The 19,823-nt window shown below is 48.0% G+C and overlaps 2 protein-coding genes across 6 annotated transcripts in view; one reads left to right on the plus strand and one right to left on the minus strand.

Moving 5' to 3' along the window:
* LOC114602020 (uncharacterized) overlaps positions 1-4,886 on the minus strand; it is a 39,157-nt gene extending 34,271 nt beyond the window's left edge. For all 5 annotated transcript variants that reach the window (XM_077931700.1, XM_077931699.1, XM_077931698.1 and 2 more), the window contains exon 1: positions 4,753-4,886. In XM_077931700.1, coding sequence (XP_077787826.1) covers positions 4,753-4,871 — 119 coding nt within the window. In that variant the 5' untranslated portion in view covers positions 4,872-4,886. The remainder of the gene's footprint in view (positions 1-4,752) is intronic.
* Positions 4,875-19,404, plus strand: PARD6A (par-6 family cell polarity regulator alpha). Its single transcript, XM_028739754.2, has 3 exons — positions 4,875-5,078; positions 9,711-9,933; positions 18,086-19,404. Exons 1-3 carry the CDS (start codon positions 5,016-5,018, stop codon positions 18,877-18,879), a joined length of 1,080 nt encoding a protein of 359 aa, XP_028595587.1. The 5' UTR covers positions 4,875-5,015; the 3' UTR covers positions 18,880-19,404.
* Positions 19,405-19,823: the final 419 nt, after the last annotated feature.

A 19,823-nucleotide genomic window follows, 5' to 3' on the forward strand; every position in this document is an offset into this window, starting at 1 on the left:
TCTTGCGGGGCTGGGGAGGGCTGTGCTGACTCAGGTTTTGAAGACTTGCCCCCAGCTGCTTTCTCCATGGCTGGGAGGAGTGGAGGCTTCAGTTTTTAATGGTGGGAGGGGGAGAGACTGGGAAGAAGCTCCAGAGCTAAACTGGTTCATGGAAAAGGGATGTAGCCAGGGCTTTTCCCCCCAGCTGGAACTCACTGAAACTCCGTTCTGGCACCTCTCATGTGGGTGCCATTGCCATTATAAAACAAGGGAGACGTTCATGGTGAGTTCCGGCATCTCTTTTTCTAGCAAAATAGCACTGGATGTAGCTGCATGGTGGAACATCTGTTTTGCACCCAGAAGGTCCCAGGCTCAGTCCTCAGCATCTCCAGGTACAGCTGGGAATTGCCCTTGTATTAAACCCTGCCTGGTAGAGCTACTGCAAGTCACTGGACAACACTGAGCTACAATATTAGAGCATCTGCCTTTCATGCAGAAGGTCCTGGGAATATCCACTGCCTGAAGCCTTGGAGAGCTGTTGCCAGTCATTGTGCACAATACAGTATCGTCCTTGTGCATCCCAGTCTTTAGATGGCGAGTCCTGCTGTCTTTGGGGGTGCTCCTGCTCTGTTCTGCTGAGTGGGGCTCTGAACTTCTGCCCCAAACTCCTGCCCTGATGGGAAATGCTTTATGCCGTCAGGCCACTGTTCGTTCTTGCTCAGTACTGTAATTCCAGAGCCTAAATTTTGCTAACTGTACCACCACTCTAGTGTATGAATTGGATGAGACTGGGCTTATCACCTAACCCTGGTTTTGTCAATTTCTGCTCAGAGAGGAACATAGTAGGTGCAATTGATCTCTTCTCCCTTCTTTCATTTGACAATTTAGCAAGAAAAGAAGAAAAGGGGGGAAGATTCCAGGTAGATAACTGCACTCCACTCTCAGTGCCCAGAGAGACAGGCCTCAGTAATCGTGCCCATTTCTGTTACAATCTTAAGGGCTCCGCCAGTATCCCTGCCTCAGACCACAACTGGGACTAGATGCTAGAGTTCCTTTGAAGGGTAGATTTTCTCATATGACCTTCATTATGGGAAATAGCATTTCATATTAATAAGAATCTGCACATGGGCGATTCCAGAAGGGTAGCCTTGTTAATCAGTTACAGAAAATGCAAACAAGTCCTACAGCACCTTAAAAACCTTATTGTGGCAGAAACTTTCATGCACTAAACAGAAGTGGGGAGCCGTTTTGGCTCCTCAGGCAAAACCCTGATCAGATCTAGGCTTGTGGGCCAAGTTGGTCAGGCAGGCAAGGCCATCCCCTCTCAATCACCTGATGTCACAATGATGTCAGGTAATTGGGAGCCTTGAGGTCCCATTGTTGGGACTTCAAAGAACCACACAGTGCTTGTGAAATGCTTTAAAGCACCTGAGCCTTGGGGTTTACCCTTGCCAGTTTTCCCTTGCACTTTAAGACTCCCAATTGGCACTAGCAGCTGTGTCTCTATCTAGCCCACACCTGTTGTCACATAAAACATCAGGTGTGGGGCAGGTGGGCATGGTTTTGGGAAAACGGGCTTGCAGGCCAAATCTGAACTCCTAGCCAGCCAAGTCTGGCCCATAGACTGGAGCTTACCTACCTCTGTACTAGAGGGAACTTTATCAAATGTATGAAGCACTATCCTCAACTGATACACGAGAAGGGGGAGGGGATTGTAAACTTTAAGAACAGAAGTCATGACATCCCTAAACTGCACCTCTTACATTTTGTGGTATTTGAGCCCTACGGTTCACATCATCTCTCTGTCTTTCTCCCTGTGTACATACTGTATATTATGAATTTCCTAACTAAGGACTGCATTCCATGCATCTGAAGAAATGAGGTCTACAAATATGTAATTGTCTTTAAAAATGCCCTAAGGCTTCTCTGTGTGTTTGCATTTCGAGATTACCTTGTAAATAAGTGCTTAATTCTTAAGTAGATGCCTGCCAAGACTCAAGTCTGCTCTGAACTTGAAGTGCTTTGCCATCATGCTGGAGGCATGGGGATCAGCCAGCATTGAAAGGTCCATGAGAAATCTTGTACATGCACAAGAATCAGGGGCCTGTGTAACTATGCAGTCTTGTACAGAAATCTCCAAGGATTCAGGGGTGCTGAGTGCAGCAGTGCTGATTTGAGCAGCAATGGTAGCTCTTAGTGCAGCCAGTGAGCCCACCAAGAGCATGAGTGGGGTAAGCTGTCCGGGAGTGTGCTTTATGGCAACGTGTGCCCTGACAGGGTGGCAAGGAGGTGGCAAGGACAGTTCCGGGTATGTTACCACCCCCCACCAAAGTTTAGTCTTCCTTCCCCCTCTCTTCATCTTCAGTTTGTCACCATGGATTGTAAGCAGTGTTGTTGTTGTTGTTTTTGAAGAGAAGACAGCATAGAAAACAAAAACCTATATGCCAGGTGTGGTGTGGGGAACCTATAGACCATGAGCAAGGCATGGCTTATCCACCTCTCTTCCAAGTCCTGCCCACTCTTATTTCTCCACACCCATAGCCCCATTTTCACTGCTGCCTGCTGAGCAGATGGGCACCAGGAGAAGGGAGGTCTACACTGTGTTAGGTGTGGGGGGCAGCTGATATGCCTAGTGTTGCTGCTGCCTGACAGAAATGGAAGAGACATTTACAGGCAGATTTCCCCCCTCCCCTCCATCACTTTCATGCCCCGCCCCCAGGTCTTGTTGGATACTGACTGGGTCTGATGGGAATCTGGCAATATCTGCGGACCACCAATTTCCCACCCCTGTTTACAAGGGTTCTGAGCAAGAAACAAACAAATTTGGAGCTTTGGGAAAGAATTCCCGGACTGGTAATCTGGCAAAAACTGACTTCAGTTGTGGCTACACTATATTAGGCTTTCTAGTAAAGTAAAGGTAAAGGGACCCCTGACCATTAGGTCCAGTCGTGACCGACTCTGGGGTTGCAGCGCTCATCTCGCTTTATTGGTGGAGGGAGCTGGCGTACAGCTTCCGGGTCATGTGGCCAGCATGACTAAGCCGCTTCTGGCGAACCAGAGCAGCACACGGAAATGTCATTTACCTTCCCGCCGGAGCGGTACCTATTTATCTACTTGCACTTTGACGTGCTTTCAAACTGCTAGGTTGGCAGAAGCAGGGACCGAGCAACGGGAGCTCACCCGGTGGCAGGGATTCGAACTGCTGACCTTCTGATCGGCAAGTCCTAGGCTCTGTGGTTTCTACTCACAGCTAAATGCACTCTCCTCTTTATTATTTCACACCTCACAGAATAGATATCACACAAATATCTGGTGAGTCAACAACAACAACAGCAAAGAAAGAGGTCAGTGGTGCTGTAACTATTTACACTGTCCCAATAGAAAACATCTGCTGCACGGCAAAGCAAATAATGTACAAAGTCTCCACTATTGATCAACACTGTTCATTCAATCCTTTTAAAAATCTGTGTTCTTCTGCTCTGATACTCCCCTGTGCATTTCAGATGAGATGATCCCCCTTCTCAAGGGTAATTAAAAGAATTCAGAGAGCTGCAATCATTCAGCAGCAGCATGTATCTCTGTGTACCGTGAGTCATAAAGTGTGTAGTTCCTAATCTAGCATCAAATCTGACCGTTTTTTCAGGACACCAAGAAGCTTACGTTTCCTTCCTTCCTTAAGTTTTTGCTCTCATAACCTTCAGCAACACAGTCCAGATACCTCACAAGCATGCAGAAGACCCAAAACAGTACAGTTACTGTACAATTACCAACATACATGCAAATATGTCTATACAGCACTTGGGATTTTAACCCCAGAGTTTATGCCATGAATTTCTCTAGTCCTTTTAAGAACTCCACAGGCAGAATAGCATTCTATGGCAGTGAGTTCCATAGATCTGGTAGAGAAAAAGCTTTTTCTGTCAGAAACTACATAGTTTAGAACAAAGTTTTCAAGCTGTTTGAAAGAGAGGTGACTTGTCAGCAGTACGTAAAGCCTCCCTGCTCTAGTACATCAACATATTTTTGATGGTGGGGGAGGGGGAAGGTGGGTTCAATTCAATGCACATAATGGATTGTCATATGCTAGCCAACACTGAGTGTAAATCAAGTTATGCTATCCAAAAGAAAGTTACACTATATTTGCAACTCCAGAATATACTACTTGCACAGTGACACATGAGTAGCACAGAAGTCGTGCCCATGCATCCTCATGGGGTGTGGGTTCACTTGTATGGGTCTCTCTGCTGCCAGAAAGTGCTTGTGTGCACCAGCCACCAAAAGGGGCCTCCAATCCATTTCCTTATTGCTACTCACTGGCAAGGCTCTGAGAATCTCCCATACCGCCGTCCTGCCCCTCATGTTCCATCTTTCCCCGACGCAGAGCTTGGACGGCAGCCAGAAGGTTATCAGTCTTTCTTCCCCACTGCGTTTCTCATTAGAATGTCTGCAAAACGAACGTGTGCAGCTGTCTTGAGCTCCGAGGCTGCAGGCAGTTAGGCAGTACCTCCTTTTTTGCACTTATTAGAGCAACGGCAGCTACATCTGCTGTTAATTCTGAACCCTAACGACGCTCTTAACAAAAGCAACAAGCAGAGGCTATTGCAGCACTTAACTAATGAAGGCTCGACCTCCCTGCCTCATGTAGCAGTCAGACAAGCCCGGGGAGGCGGATTCCCCCAGCGTCCGCGCGCGCGCGCGAACTGCCGTCCAACTCGCCCTCCTTTTGATCTCGCGCCGTCGGATACACCTTGGAACGCCCCGGGCCCCGGTTACCTAGGAGACGTTGTCAGCAACCTTCCATCCTTGCGCCGCGGACGTTCTGAGCCCGCCCTCTTCGGCCGGCCTACGCCAATCGCGCGGCATCCCCCCAACCTGCTGGGGGCTGACGTCATGGCCGGTGAGTTCTCTCTCCTGGCCTCCGCCTCCTTCTCCTGTTTGCTGTTTCTGCTGGTGGAGCAGCAGCAGCGGCAGCGGCAGTAGTAGCAGTGCGGGGCGGGAGGAGCGAGCCGGCCCTGCCCTGCCCTGCCCGGCGCAGCATGGCCAAGCACCACCGCACACCGGCGCGCAGCCCGGAGCCCGTCATCGAGGTCAAGAGCAAGGTGAGCGCGCCCGCCCCCAGGGTGGGGGGCGGCGAGGTAGAGAGAGGGGGGGGGCAAATCTGTTGCTGCTGATTTGCCCGGGAGAAAGAGGGGGAATGTGCTCACCAGCAGCAGGGCAAGCTCTGCGCATCGGCGGCGCCAGAGCTGCAGCCTCTCCAGCTCGGGAGTGGTTTTCCAGACCCACAAACGCGAGGTCCGTCTAGCTCGCCCCCTTCCCCTCATGTCGCTGGGGCCCAGGTCACGCCAGGGGCCCGTTCGCCCTGCTGGGGGCAGCCTTGATCCGGCTTGCAGCAGGTGCACCGGGCATGTGCCGCCACCGTCTCCCCCCCCCCCCCGGCCAGGCTTGCACCATCCCCACGACTGGACGGGCTTGCGCGACGCATCTCGCACTCCCCACCCACCCCCGCTTTCTTTCCTGTCCCGGGTGTCTGCTGTGCGCGTCTAGCCTGGCCTAGTGGATGGCGGAACTGGCCGATTGTTTATGCTGCCCCCCCCCCCCCGCCAATCCTTCGGCAGTGTGGAGACTGCCAGCAGAGGATTATTGCTCCGATCCGTGGGGATTTCTGCCTTCGATGCGGAGTATGTGTGCGGGAAAACCTCCTTCTCCCGGGAAATGGAACCGAGGGATGCCAGAGTTCTCCGCCGGTTATGCAATGGTGCACCAGAACCGGGAGCACCAGAACCGGGCATCAGACCCGTGGCTATTTAGCATCGGGCCTCGGAGGGATGCTGAGCTGATTTCTGGAAGCGAGGGGATGCCTCAAAGAATCGGTGGAGCCGGATATTGATCCAGCGTTAAATCCGATTTGGAAGTGAAGGGAGGTGGGATACGTGGTGGGTCAGCAGGTATGCAGTTCAGTCTTCTTGGGTTTATTAACGTGCCTTCGAGAGAGCAGTAATAGAGAACGGAGAGAGATCCTTTACGATGTATTTCCCTCCCCAAATAAGCATTTGGGGACAGATCTCCAACTTCAGACTGGAGGGTGCAGAACCCAACTGATCTTTCTTAGAATTCTACTGACGATTGACATCAATTCTCCCTTGGGATTAAATCTGTTGTTCTCTTTAGAGGGTCAGAATTTTCCCACAAGCAACTGGCTGGGACAGACAGGCACACCCCAGATTATATACAGCATTTCTGGAGCATCCCCTGACTTAAGTCCAATGAGGAATCATGGCTATTTGGTAAAGCACGTGCTTTGCATGCAAAATGTCCCAGGATGAATCCCTGAATTTCTAGTTAAAAGGTCTGGGTGATGGGACAGACCTCTGCCTAAGACCCTGGAGAGATGGTGGCAGTCAGAGCAGAGGACAACGCCAAGCTGAGTGTGGCAATAACCTGGCAGGTATTATGCAAGGTTCCCTGTTTGGCTTTAATAGGCTGTTTGTTGCTCTAATTTACGTGGTATCTCGGGTTACATACACTTCAGGTTACATGTACTTCAGGTTACACACTCCGCTAACCCAGAAATAGTACCTCGGGTTAAGAACTTTGCTTCAGGATGAGAACAGAAATTGTGCTCTGGCGGTGCGGCGGCAGCAGGAGACCCCAGTAGCTAAAGTGGTGCTTCAGGTTAAGAACAGTTTCAGGTTAAGAACGGACCTCCGGAACGAATTAAGTACTTAACCTGAGGTACCACTGTATATCCTGCCTTTAAGAACACAATTCCTTTGACAAGATCCCAGGTTTGGACCCTGACATCTTCAGGTAGGGCCGGGAAAGGTGCCAGCCTAAAATTCTGGAGAGCTGCCATTGGTCAGCATAGAGGATACTGAGCTGGTATGCAAAACGGCCTCCAAATATAATTAGAATCTGACAATATCAAAAACTCATCAGTCAATAAAACTGCAGGGCAGAAGCAAGAAGCCTGTGGCCCTCCAAATGCTGCTGAACTGCACCCCCCATCATTGCTAACCATTGGCTATGGTTGCAGGGGCTGATGGGAGTTGGAGTCCAACAACATCTGGAGGGCCACAGGTTTCCTACCCCTGCTGTAGGGGGATAGAATAGTCCAGCTCAAATAGGAGCAAGTGCCTGGTATTGTTGACACCTGCTTTTGTCCTTCTCTCCCTCTTTCCCGGTCAGAGCCGTAGCCGGATGATCTTGCGCCCTTGGCAGAACCGTCCAGATTGCACCCCCAGCCACGGACAAATTAGCTCTTCTTTCCACCTCTCCTCCAACCCATCCCCATTCAATTCACCCTCTATTTAAAACTTTTTCTTATGAGGCAATAATCAATATTTTTATTTATAGATATATTTATGGACATACTCTTAAGCCGATTTTGCGGGGGGGGGGGCTCGCCTGTGTCCCTGGCAGGGGACCACCTCACCACCCACTAGCTACGGCCCTTCTCTCGACCCTACTAGAACTGATGTTACAGTGGTACCTCGGGTTACATACGCTTCAGGTTACATACGCTTCAGGTTACAGACTCCGCCAACTCAGATATAGGGCTTCAGGTTAAGAACTTTGCTTCAGGATGAGAACAGAAATTGTGCTCCGGCGGCGCGGCAGCAGCAGGAGCCTTCATTAGCTAAAGTGGTGCTTCAGGTTAAGAACAGTTTCAGGTTAAGAACGGACCCTGGAACGAATTAAGTACTTAACCCAAGGTACCACTGCATTTCTCTTATTTGGGGATTCCCCCCATTTGTGGGGTCCTTCAGATAAGGTTTTGTAACAGTACATGATTTGTGAAAACGCAGTCTGACAACCCACACAATGCAGCATCTCTCTTGGGCTTTTCTCCTGGCTGGCCTAGGTGTCTTTTTGTTCCTGTAGGGCAGAGGATGGGAAACCTGCACCCTTGGCGCAATTTCATATGATTGACAAGGATAGGAGAAACCAGGGGAAAGGGGGTGTCCCCACCAACCTTTGACTGTGGTCTCCGCCACTTTTAACTCCAACCCTGCCCACTGCTGGATTCTTGACAGAAAAAAGGTTGCCCACCCACACACCCCACTGAAGAAGGAAGCTGCTTCAAAAGTTGTGATCTGCCTTGTGCACCTAGACTCATACAGGCTCAATTGGGGAGCTGGGAGGTGACAAGGGGCAGAACTAAGTTGGAAAGGGAAATGCTGCTGGCCATTCACAGTTCTGTAAATCTTTCTTATGGATGGTAGGAAATCCAGGCACCTTCCCCAAAATATTCCCTGCTGCTTCTAGACATATCCTTCCACAATGCACTTACCTATTCATCGGGGATGGGAATTTTGTGGCCCTCCAAATGTTGCTGGAGTACAGGACCTATCCTTGCTGACCATTGGCTATACAGTCATACCTCATGTTACGTTTGCTTCAAGTTGCGCGTTTTCAGGTTGCATCCTGCGGCGACCCAGAAGTACTGGAAACGGTTACTTCCGGGTTTCACCACTCACGCATGCACAGATGCGCAAAATGACATCATGCGCATGTGCACAAGCGGCAAATCGCAACCCGCAGACATGCAAACACGGGTTGCGTTCTGCTCATGTTGCGAATGGACCTCTGGAACGGATCCTGCTCGCAACCAGAGGTACCACTGTACTGGTTGGGGCTGATGTGAGCTGCCATCTAACATCTGGAAGGTCACAGGTTTCTCACCTCTGCTCTTCTGTGTCCTATATGAGCAGCATCCTCCCTGCTAACACCCCTTTAAGTTGGTCTTTCCTTTGTGTCTCTGTATTTATTAGGAGCAATACCTCTGAGTTTCAGATAGAACAGAGGAAGCTGCCTTATATCAAGTCAGTTGACTGGTTAATCTTACTCAGTATTGTCTGCAGTGACAGGCAGAGACTCTCCAGGGTTTCAGGCAGAAGTCCTTTTTAGACTTACTGGAAGATGCCTGAGTTTGAACCTGCATCCTTTTGCTTGTAATTCTTTCAGCATTACAACAGTGTGTTGAAAACTATCCTCTCCTCATTAAAAATAATGAGATAAAAGAAAAGCAACAGCAAATATAATAATAAACAAATCATAATATTTATTTTATATATATATATATATAATATAATTGTTTCTCACCCCAAATGATAGTTTGGTTACATGATTGAGGTATGTATCTGCAGTTGGTTAATGAAAACATTCTTTAACTGGTACATTCTGAAGTAAAGAGGAGTTTTTTTCTCCACTTCAGTCGTTATGTTCAAGTAGTTGGCCATGTGTAAATAATACTGTGTGTGGTACCTGCACATTGTGCAGGTGGAGAAGGGAGGCATATCATTCCTGTCTCCTAGCAGAGACCCCAGGAGAAGATGAGAGCAAGCAAGATAACAAATGCATGAAGACGAGCTTACTGATCCCTTATAGCCACTTCTAAATGAGTTGGTACTCTACTTACCAGGAGTTGTGTTCTTAAAATAAAAGACTTTAGCAGTTTTGTACTTCATCTGCATTAAAGCTAGCAGTTTTAACTCCCTGGCATATCTGTTAAGGATGCTACATAACACGCCCCCCCTTAAAGACAAGGACTGAGAAATCAAAAGGGTAGCCTTGATTTGGGGAGGGAATACTGACCTACTGAAGCAGATTCCAAAGTCCTTTGGCAGCAGTAAGGTTGGCAGTTGCCATGTATTGCAAGACTTTCCCCGAATTTGCTGGGACGTGTTAGCAGCTTGCTGATTTACATTTGGCCCCCATCTCCTTTTATACAGTTTGATGCTGAGTATCGCCGCTTTGCCATGAAGCGCTCCACTGCGGGTGGCTTCCAGGAATTCTACCAGCTGATCCAGAGAGTCCACCAAATCCCTTGCGTGGATGTCTTGCTTGGGTATACGGATATCCATGGAGACCTGCTGCCCATCAACAACGATGACAATTACCACAAGGCTCTGTCATCTGCCAATCCTCTGCTCCGGATCATCATCCAGAAACGTGGTAAGAAGGTTCTTAAGGAGGGGGCTAGAGTTCACTTTCATTTTAATCCAGCTAATTCTATTTACTGTATTTTTCCGTGTATAAGACGCCCCCATGTATAAGACGACGCCTATTTTTGGGGAATGAATCAAGCACCAGTCCCCCCTATGCGCTATCCATGTATAAGACAACCTCCAATTTTAAACTTGAAAAATTGGGGTGGGGGTGGGGAATATAGTCTTATACACGGAAAAATACAGTACTTAATTTTATCTTGCCCGTTACCCACCCAAGGAACTAAAGGGAGTGTTGAGCTCAGAGCAGTATACATTGTTTTCTTCCCCCACTGATTTTTTCTTCACAACAGCCTTGCAAGGTGGGTAGGCTATAGCTGGCTTGGGGATCTGAAGCCTGGATTTCCCTAGATCATGATCTAACCACAATACCACCATTACTTGCAGAGGCAAGAATGCCTTGAGATCAGGATTAGAAATGAAGTATGCTAAAAAATTCTCCAAATAAGATAATATATAGGCAGTTTTGTTCTCTGTGTTTGTGGGTGTGAAAGTTTGTGTGTGAGTGCAAGAGAGAGAGAGACACTGATCAATTTCTGCTAGCCAGGAGAAAAGACAAGGAACTGAACAAAGCAACAAAACTGCCATCAATAACTAAAAGTCCCACTCAGCCCTCCTCTGACTAGTCAAACTTCATTCACCTTTATGCACTTGTCTTTTTCAACTTGTCTTTGTAAGTAGAAGGACTAGTAACTTGATTTTTAGCAACAGCAACAAAGGCACACGATGCAGTGCATTTGCTGAAACTAAGCAAATGTAGCACTGTTTGGAAACCCCTCATGTATGCTACTTTGAGTTCTGTGACAGATGAAAGACAGGGTATAAATACAATGAGCAAAGAAAAGCTCAAATATTCAGAAATTGAATTTTGTGCCAGATCCCAGATTCTGCATACCTACAGTGTAATTGTGGAAGTGGGAAATGTGCTGTGCATGTGGTGCTTTTAATGCTCAGGCTGTGAATCTTTGTGATGGAGGGCATCAGTGCCATCTTAACCATGTCCATTCAGAAGTAGGCTTTATTGAGCTCAGTAGAACTTTCTCCCCAGTAAGCAATCCTAGCACTCCCTTACATGGGAGTAAGCTCCACTGATTCAATAGGACTTGGTTCTGAATAGAATTGGTTAGAATTACACTGTCTGTGCCTAAATTGATGGTACTCAGATATTACAACAATGGATTATTTCCTAACCATTTCAAAGGCAGAACAGTTTGGTGGGTGTTATGGAGGGCCCTGCTGAATAGAGACAACACTGATATATTTTAAGGAACAGTATCCAGAAATTATTTTTGCAGTCCTGAGACAGCAACGCTCTGTGTCCAAAATCTATTTAAAGGACAAAAATGAGATTTTCCTGTATCTGAATCTCGCCTAACAGCATCTTTGTTTGTTTGTCTAAAGTATTTTTACCTAACTCTTCAGCCAAAAAAAGGCTCCCATAATTACTTACAACAATCAATAATAAGATTGCCCCACCTTCAACTTTACATTCTAAAAGACACAGCACAAAAGGAAAGGAGATTGGGACAGGTTGAGGGGGAAAAGCTAACTCAGCCAGACACAACTTCTTAGTTTCTCACAAGGCGGGACAGAGCAAGCTCCCTATAGCTGCCTTCTGTTTGGCTAATGGTTGTGTCCAGGTTGATCTTTCCCTGTTTTTCCCCATCTTGCCCATTCATGTTCTCTTAAGGTTAGTAGTGGGCAGCAGATAGGGCAGATTTTCATTCTAAATGAGAAAGACATTTGCTTTCTTGAGCATCGTCTCCATCAGCCAACTCACAGGAACTCCAGACTGGCTTATTTCTGGGCTTTATAAGGCAATAACAACTAATTAAAACAGTGACTCCTTGAATAGCTTCACCAAATCATCCCCACCCACCCCTCGCTTGTTTGCAGATTAGATTAAACTGTAAAAACCAGTTAGAGACAGCCTGACCCCAACCTGTGCAGGGAGGCAAATTTAGAACCTGAATGTTGTGGACTTTTGAAGGCCAGTTGTTGAAGCACAGTTAACATTGCTCTTTGTCCCCAAACAATTCCAATCACCACTCCATGCTTTATAACTGCTTCTACGTTCTTGATATGTTAGAAGTTTTGGGGGGGGGGGCAGTTTTCAAATTATCGTTATAATAAAGCAAGAAATACTCTGAGCATGTGAAACTTGATACTTTAAAAATTCACTTAAATCCTAGCACCTTCATGACCACAGGAATAAATTGGAGTTTGCTTCTGCTGCCCTGATGCTCTATGCATCTACCTGGGGATAAGTAAAATTTTGTTGCAGAAAAGGATAATATGTTCTTAAAAGTGGTATATGTAGCAACACACGTGCTTGGCTGGCTGACCACTGACTATAAAAAATAATTAATGATTCCATAGTGACCAGCACTGGTCCAGGCAGCTGTGGTGTTGATGATGGGTCTGTTTACTGCTGCCTCCATCGACTGCCTCTCTCTGGAAGGTTGTTTAGGGGAACCTGGATTGTAGCCCCAAGGCCCAGACCCAACAGCACAGCTGCTCATACGTAATTCCATTGAGTTCAGTGGGGCTGACTCCTAGGGAAGTGGGTATAGGATTCTGCGGTTAGTCTGCTGTACCAGTGCTAGAACCACACTCACCCACTTCAGAGAGCAGAGTGTATGTTTCTGTTGTTCTCTGCCAACTAAACATACCAACAAACGAAATCGAAGCTCCTTGAAACTTGAAACCAGAAGTGCAAAAATCTCCTGTCAGAATAAACTATACAAATTAGGCAAACCGCATAAGCCTATTTTACTGAGCCACCAAATCTGTTTTTGTACACCGGAAGCTTTTCTTCTGAGGGCTGGATGGCAGGTCGCAGGAAAGAGATGAATGAAAAATTGGGGACAATGCCAGCGTTACTGCTGAACACCCAGGAATATCCAGGCTCCTGTACAGAGGAGCCATTACTGCCTGGTTTTTGTTTTTTGACTGCTACAGATGTTTTCAACACCCACTGCAAATGGCGGTAAGAAAGGCCTCTTTTCCCTCTCTTACCTGAAGCCTCCTGCTCAATGGCTGATTCACCAGCCACAGCCCAGCGAAGGTTGCTAAGCCATATCTTGAAGTGCATCCTTAAGGTGCATTGCTTTAGAAAGAAGAAGAGTGCCAATTTGCATAAAGTGTTCATATGCTAATTTATCTGTATAGATGCAGGTTTAGAAAGAATACAAAAAATTAGAAATAATTACTTTGTTGAAAATAGAAATGCATGTCACCGTAGTGCGGAAGACTGTAACCAGGTGATCAATGCGTCTGCTCATTCTCTTGTCCAAGTGCTTACTGTTGATGGGAGACTTTGAGGCCCCTGATCCCCATTCTCCTCCCACCCTTATGATTTTTCATCTTTGAATTGGACTTGGGGTGGACAAAACTGTAGAGCAGGACACCCGGGCACCTTATGCATCCTCCCTCTGCCCCCTGTGCTCTCCTCTGCCCTGCGGTTTTGCTCTTGGCTGCCTTCGTAGCACAGAAGATGCTGCAGGGCTGCCAAGTACAATGATGCTGGTTGCTTGGCACCAGGATTGGCATTGCTGGGCATATGCCAGGACCTCTTGCCAGGTCTTTCCTTGGCTGGCTATGCTTCTCTTCCTCCTCATAGGAAGATAGGAATCTTCCGTCTCTTTGTCCATCTTGCTCAATATTATCCACACTGGCCAACACCAGCTCTCCAGGGCTTCAGGCTGAGCCCTTCGTGGAGATGCTGAGGATTGAACCTGGGACCTTCTGCATGCAGGGGAAACCCAGAGTGGCTGGGGAAACCCAACCAGATGGGTAGGGTATAAATAATAAAATTCTTCTTATTCTTATTCTCTATCACCAATCAAGGAGAAGGGTCAGAACTCTCCACTCACCTTGCTATCCCTCTTGTTCTGGGCAGCACTGCAAATTCAGCTCAGAGAGAGAGGGCAACTGACTGGGCAACGGTGCAAGGTGCAAAGGAGAGAGGACCTATTCCAGAAGGAAGGCTCATGAAGGGCTTCTTGCTCAAGGGTCCTGCAAAACCTGAGGTGGCACTAGTTGGACTGGTTGCTGGGTGGGGTTGGGTGGAGAGAGATTCCACAGCCCTGCACAGTTTCCCTGGGCTAAAAATAAGCCACTGCGCCAAAAACACTGTGTGATATTTATAACACTGGAGCTCCATCTGACAAGCTCTGTAGAAGAAGGGGTGTGCCACTTAAGGATAGGGACATGACAAGGCTGCTCTCCCTTCCACTTGGAGAAGTTTCTTGTCCTGTGTAGTACACTGACTTTGTTGAGTGTGTGTGTTTGTGTTTGTGCATGGCCATCTGTCACAGACGCAGGCTTGTAAACACATCACCCATCTGGTCTCCTGTGGCAATCCAGAGTCTTCTCCAGGCAACCAGGCAAGATAAATTTGTCAATGACTAGTTGTTGCTGGGGGTTTATTGTTGTTGTTTTTTGTCTTCCACGCTGCAAATGACTAAAAAAGCGAACAGAGGCTCATAAAAAGAGAGCTGAGGCCAGGGCCGGTTCCTTCTGTGGGCTTAATTTACAAAGCTGCAGGGACCAGGCTGTGAAATTGGACATGCTCCCCTGGGTAGATTGTGCAGGGATTCCAAAACTCTACTAGCACCGACTTCTGGGATTGCTGTGGGGTGTGTAAGCATGTACGAGTTTAGGTCCCAGATGCCTCTCTTCTCTCAGATATTACAGACATTTCAACAGCACTAAAACCACAGACCTGTTCAGACTCTTCCTGTTTCTTCAGGTCCATTTTGTTGCTTGTCACAAATATATTTGGCCTCTTTAGGGGGCTGGGTGAACTGTCCATCCAGCTAGGTGCGATGCATAGGCATGTGCAGCACATTTCTTCAGGGTGTGCATACAGAGATATTTACTTATTTCAGTGAAGGAAGATGGGGGTGGGGGAACAACAGGTAAAGAGGTAAAGTGGCAACTTGACAATTGTCATCCAAAACCTCTGGAAGGCAGCAGGTTGGGGAAGCCCAATTTACCCACTGCAATTGTAGTTTTTTTAACCCATCATCCTCAGAATGATTCTGTTTACCCATGTGCAGATTTATGCAAAACAAGTTGTTTATCAACTAAAACCCATATGACTAATTGCCTCTGACTTCTTGAATTGGATGGCATCTTAAAGGAATCCCTCTTCCCCCACCCAAACTGCAAATTCTCCTTTTGGCTGTAGCTGATTTCTCCCTGGTGCAGCTCCAGGGAGCAAATTCTTCTTTGCAAGGAGCCTCTTTCCAGCCTGACAGCCCTTCAAGCCTTTCCAGCTCTTTAGTATCTCTCATGTCCCTACAGCATTCCCTGCAGTGTTGGCATGCAGTGACAAATAGTGCCCAGATGGTAGAGGGGTCCCCTGCAGGCATCCCTGGAGGAAAACAGAGTAGAAAAGAGTGCCCCCTGCTGAGTCAGCCGCCCTGTTTTCTGCAGATCCCAAAACTTCTTAATTCAGCCTTCTGCAGTGCCTGTCCTCTCAAGTCATATTATCTTGAGATAACAATGCCTTTTGCCTTTCTGTAGTGACAAACTGATAAGAGGTCATTTGAAGCCCTCTGCTTGCCGACTGCATAGAGGACATTCATGATATGCTTCTCACAGTGCAGAAGAGAGAGCTCTCAAGAGTCTCTGCTTACTCTCTAGGGCAGGAATGGGGAATCGATGGCCCTCCAGATCCCATCAGCCTCACCCCACACAGCCAATGTCCAGGCATGGCAAGAGATGTAGTGAGCATTACCTGGAAGGTCCCCATTCCTGCTGCAGGGTCAAAACTGGGTGATTAAAAAGACATATTTCTCCTCTCCTCCAGTTTATTCAATCTTTAAATGCATTTTTACTAGATTTAGCATTTGGGACTGACAATCTTAAATAATAAACCCAAGTATTTTATATCAAGTTCCTGCTCTGTGTATGTGTGTGATGGTCTGTTTACTCCACTGAAATCAATTTAGATTAACATGCATTTGATAAATTAGCATATGGAATTAGCAAGAGGACAAGGTCTCTGCCTTGGTCTTCCTGTCTCTTTCTCCCACTACCTCCCAGCACCAGATCTTCAGAGCCAATTCTGATTTGTGCCAGTGTGTTCTGAGTCCCAGTTACTCCTAATGAATTCCCCTGGAATTCAGATGTGGGCACCTCATGGAAACTGGCAGGTTCCGCTCTAGGGTCTGGCTGTTGGAACAGCCTTTATTTTGCTTTTGCTGCAGGAGAACACCAGAGCCTGAGCTGGCAGAGACAGAGTTAAGTCTGCAGAGTACAGCTCAAAGTGTGATTAAAACTGAATTATTCATATCCCCTTTAATCCCAGCCTGGCATACAGTGGGTAATCCCAGAAGGGGCTGAGTTCCTCTTCCCTCTCCAGCACTGGCAGGTACATCTATCTAGGCATGGGTCAGGATCTGACCTGGGTAGAGAAGTGTGCGAGGAGGGAGTCAGAACTGCTGAGCAGAATGAGACCTGCTCAGCATTTTGCATTGGCTGTGCCTTCTGGTGCCTAATGATGTGGCGTTATAATACAAGGGAGTGGCACATCACTCACAGTCATGATCTGTCAGGGCCCAAGTGTGATCAACTTACCCCCTTTGCTGTCGGCCCCCCCTTCCTCCACCCCAGATCCCTGGCAATAGGGAGCAGTACAAAAGGAATGCCGTAAGAGCCATTCACATTTCAATGGAAATACAGTCATTCTCTGTAATGCACACGGGGGTCTCAACCTGTGTTATTTCTGGTGCTGCTCCTTGCTCACAGGGTTTATATATAAACCACTACCACAAAACAGTGGTGTCCCACTTCCCCCCTCCTCCCCCCCAGCCAAAAAGGCACTTTTGCATTCAGATGTTGTAAACCGGAAATGTTTCTCCTGTCATGCAATATTGTTAACTCCCATGATGCTATAACATGCAGCATCTCAAAAATTCCAAGGTTGTGAGAGAACCAGCAGCTCCCAAGGGATACAGATCAGCTAGCTAAACGCAGACAGGTTTGGTTGAAAAGCCTTCTTTGGTATGAGAGAGAGAAATGTATAGTGCTTGGCAACCACCTCTGCAGTAGCTGACAGTGTCTGTGATCATCTAGACAAATTGGGGGTCCTAAAGAGTTGGAAAGTAGGGATAAAAATATTCAAGCAAATCAATAATGTGTTTGGCAGAGCAACGAAGAAAGGAACTATGGATATGAACAAAACAGGGGATGAGCTGGGTGTTTGTCCTGGGTGCCATGCTAAACTCAGCAGCTCAGTGTTAAGTTTGTTAAGTCTGTGGTACATTAGGGCAAAATTATTTTCCCCTAGTTTTTATTTTATTTTACTTGTAACTCATTCTGAACGATAAGCAAACAATCATAACCCCAACATGGATCTTTCTGCTCCATATTCTCATAATGTAAGATGTATAGTGTTTCAGTGAGCTTACCAGACAATGGGTGGTATTCAGCAGAGTTTTACTCAGAGTAGAACCACTGAAATGAACGAGACTCAGTTAGGTTCATTAAGTTAAATAGTTCATGCACCACACACATATCAGTCAGGGGGAAATGGTTGAAAGCTAGTTTTTGTCCCCTTTCATGGGCATTTCTGGGGAAATCTGGGAGCAGGAGGGCCTGTTGCACAGCCAGGTTTTGCAATCCTGCACAAGAAGCGCTGGGCTTGGTAATGCTGCAAAACTGATCATGGCGGGTGGAAGGGGTGTGTTCCTAAAGCACTATTAATAATAGAGATGGCCCTTGATTTGTGTTGACATCAGGATGGGTGCACAGGGGAAAAAGAGAGGACTAGGAACATAAGAAGAGGCTACTGGATCTGACCACATGCCCATCTAAGTCCATCATCCTGTTCTCACGGTGGCCAGCATGTTATCTATGGGAAGCCCACAAGCAGGACATGAGCACAACAGCCCTCTCCCTGCCTGTGATTCCCAGCAAGTGATATTCAAAGGCATACCAATACTTGACAGCGGAGGTAGAATATGGTGGCTAGTAGAATCTCAATGAAGTTGAGAGATAATTGACACCTGGGGAACAAGGGGTGGGCTTGAGCAGTGGAGACCTGCCCATCTGATCTGTGCTTGCTTTGCTTTCTTTCCTCCTTGCAGCGGAAGCCGACACCAGCGTCTTCGCCTCCAACTCGCTGCAGCGGAAGAAGAAGGGGCTTCTTCGCCCTGTGCACCAGCGGGCCAAGCCGCACTTGCTGATTGGCATGCCGCAGGACTTCCGCCAGATCTCCTCCATCATCGATGTGGACATTCTGCCCGAGACCCACCGGCGGGTGCGGCTGCACAAGCACGGCTCCAACAAGCCCCTTGGCTTCTACATCCGGGATGGGGTCAGCGTGCGCGTGGCACCCCACGGGGTTGAGAAGGTGCCTGGCATCTTCATCTCCCGCTTGGTCAAGGGGGGCCTGGCAGAAAGCACGGGGCTGCTGGCCGTGAATGATGAGATCCTGGAAGTCAACGGCATCGACGTGGCAGGCAAGTCGCTGGACCAGGTCACGGACATGATGGTGGCCAACAGCCACAACCTCATCATCACCGTCAAGCCGGCCAACCAGCGCAACAACGTGATCCGCAGCAGCAAGGCCTCGGGCAGCTCTGGCGTGTCCACGGACAGCACCCCCAGCCAGCAGACACCTAGCCCGGCCTCCCAGTACCTGAGCAACTGCAGCACAGCAGAGGGCGAGAGTGACGAAGAGGGTGACCTGGTGATTGAGAGTGATTTGCCTGCCAGCTGCCCCAATGGCGGCCTCCTGGAGAGCTTGCAGCACAGCCTGTCCCTCTACAGCTCCCAGGGTTCGCTGCCCTCCCTGAACAGTCACAGCGGCAGTGGCAGCCCAATCCGGGGCAGCCGAGCAGGCAGCCTCCGGGAGGATGGCACGGTCATCACGCTATAGCCCCAGGCAGTGCCCCTCCCTTGTCTTCTGAATTTCAGCATTTCCACAGTCAGTCTGGCAGTACCTTCTTCCTGGCCAATGGAGCTGGAACTGGGGGCCCCGTTTCAAACCCAAGACACTGCCCAGACCTGCCACCCCAGACTCTCTCTTGCTCATTGCCTGCAGACCCAGTGGCACTCTCTCCGCAGCTGCTGGAGCAAAGGTGGCAGCTGGGGTTTGGAGCACTTGGGGCCAAGCCACTTTCCTCCCAGTCCTTAGCCACCCAAGAGGTTCTTTCTTGCTCCCCATTGAGCCAAAGCAATGGGAGTTCTACTACCTTCTCCATTCCCTCTCTTCAGCCCCTGCCTTCATTCTGGGCAGGTAGAAGGAAAAAGGCAGGGATGCTCTTGCCTCTCTCACAGTCTCTGGTTCTCCCCTCCACCAACTGTCAGCTCTCATGAAGTGTTTGTTTTTAGTTATTTGTTTTTACGATAACATGCATCACAGATTAATATATTGCAACAAACTATTAAAACTTTTTTTTTTAAAGAAATGTGCTTTCACATGATTTTTAGAAGTGTGCTGGTCAAGCACGATGAGGAAGCTCTGGTGCCTGTGGTGGGAAATTGAGCAGGGTGGTCCCAAACATGCAAGATGCATTATTCTGCTCAATAGGATGCTGGGACCCATTGGGACTGGTAGGGCAGCAAGGGAAATGTGACTGAGGCAACTTGGCTTTTTGTTGTCTGACTTGGGTGGATAGATGTTTAGCTGACTGGCCAGATCAACTGCTGGATCAGGATCTGAAACTGAGTTGCACCTGAAGCATAGCTGCTGTTTTCTGTTAAGCGTTTTGTTTTTGTTTTTAAATGAAGAACATAGGAAGCTGCATTAGACTTAGTCAGACCACTGGTCCATCTATTGCCTACAGTGACTGGGGTTTCAGGCAGGGTTCTCTCTAAGCC

This window comes from Podarcis muralis, chromosome 7, assembly GCF_964188315.1.
Source record: "Podarcis muralis chromosome 7, rPodMur119.hap1.1, whole genome shotgun sequence".
In the NCBI taxonomy this organism is placed as follows: domain Eukaryota; kingdom Metazoa; phylum Chordata; class Lepidosauria; order Squamata; family Lacertidae; genus Podarcis; species Podarcis muralis.

Bases quoted from the DNA above. Each gene is read 5' to 3' on its own strand.
- PARD6A (XM_028739754.2), top strand. From the start codon at position 5,016: ATGGCCAAGCACCACCGCACACCGGCGCGCAGCCCGGAGCCCGTCATC. The intron at 5,079-9,710 runs GTGAGCGCGCCC...CCTTTTATACAG, and splicing joins TCATCGAGGTCAAGAGCAAG to TTTGATGCTGAGTATCGCCG. The intron at 9,934-18,085 runs GTAAGAAGGTTC...TCCTCCTTGCAG, and splicing joins GATCATCATCCAGAAACGTG to CGGAAGCCGACACCAGCGTC.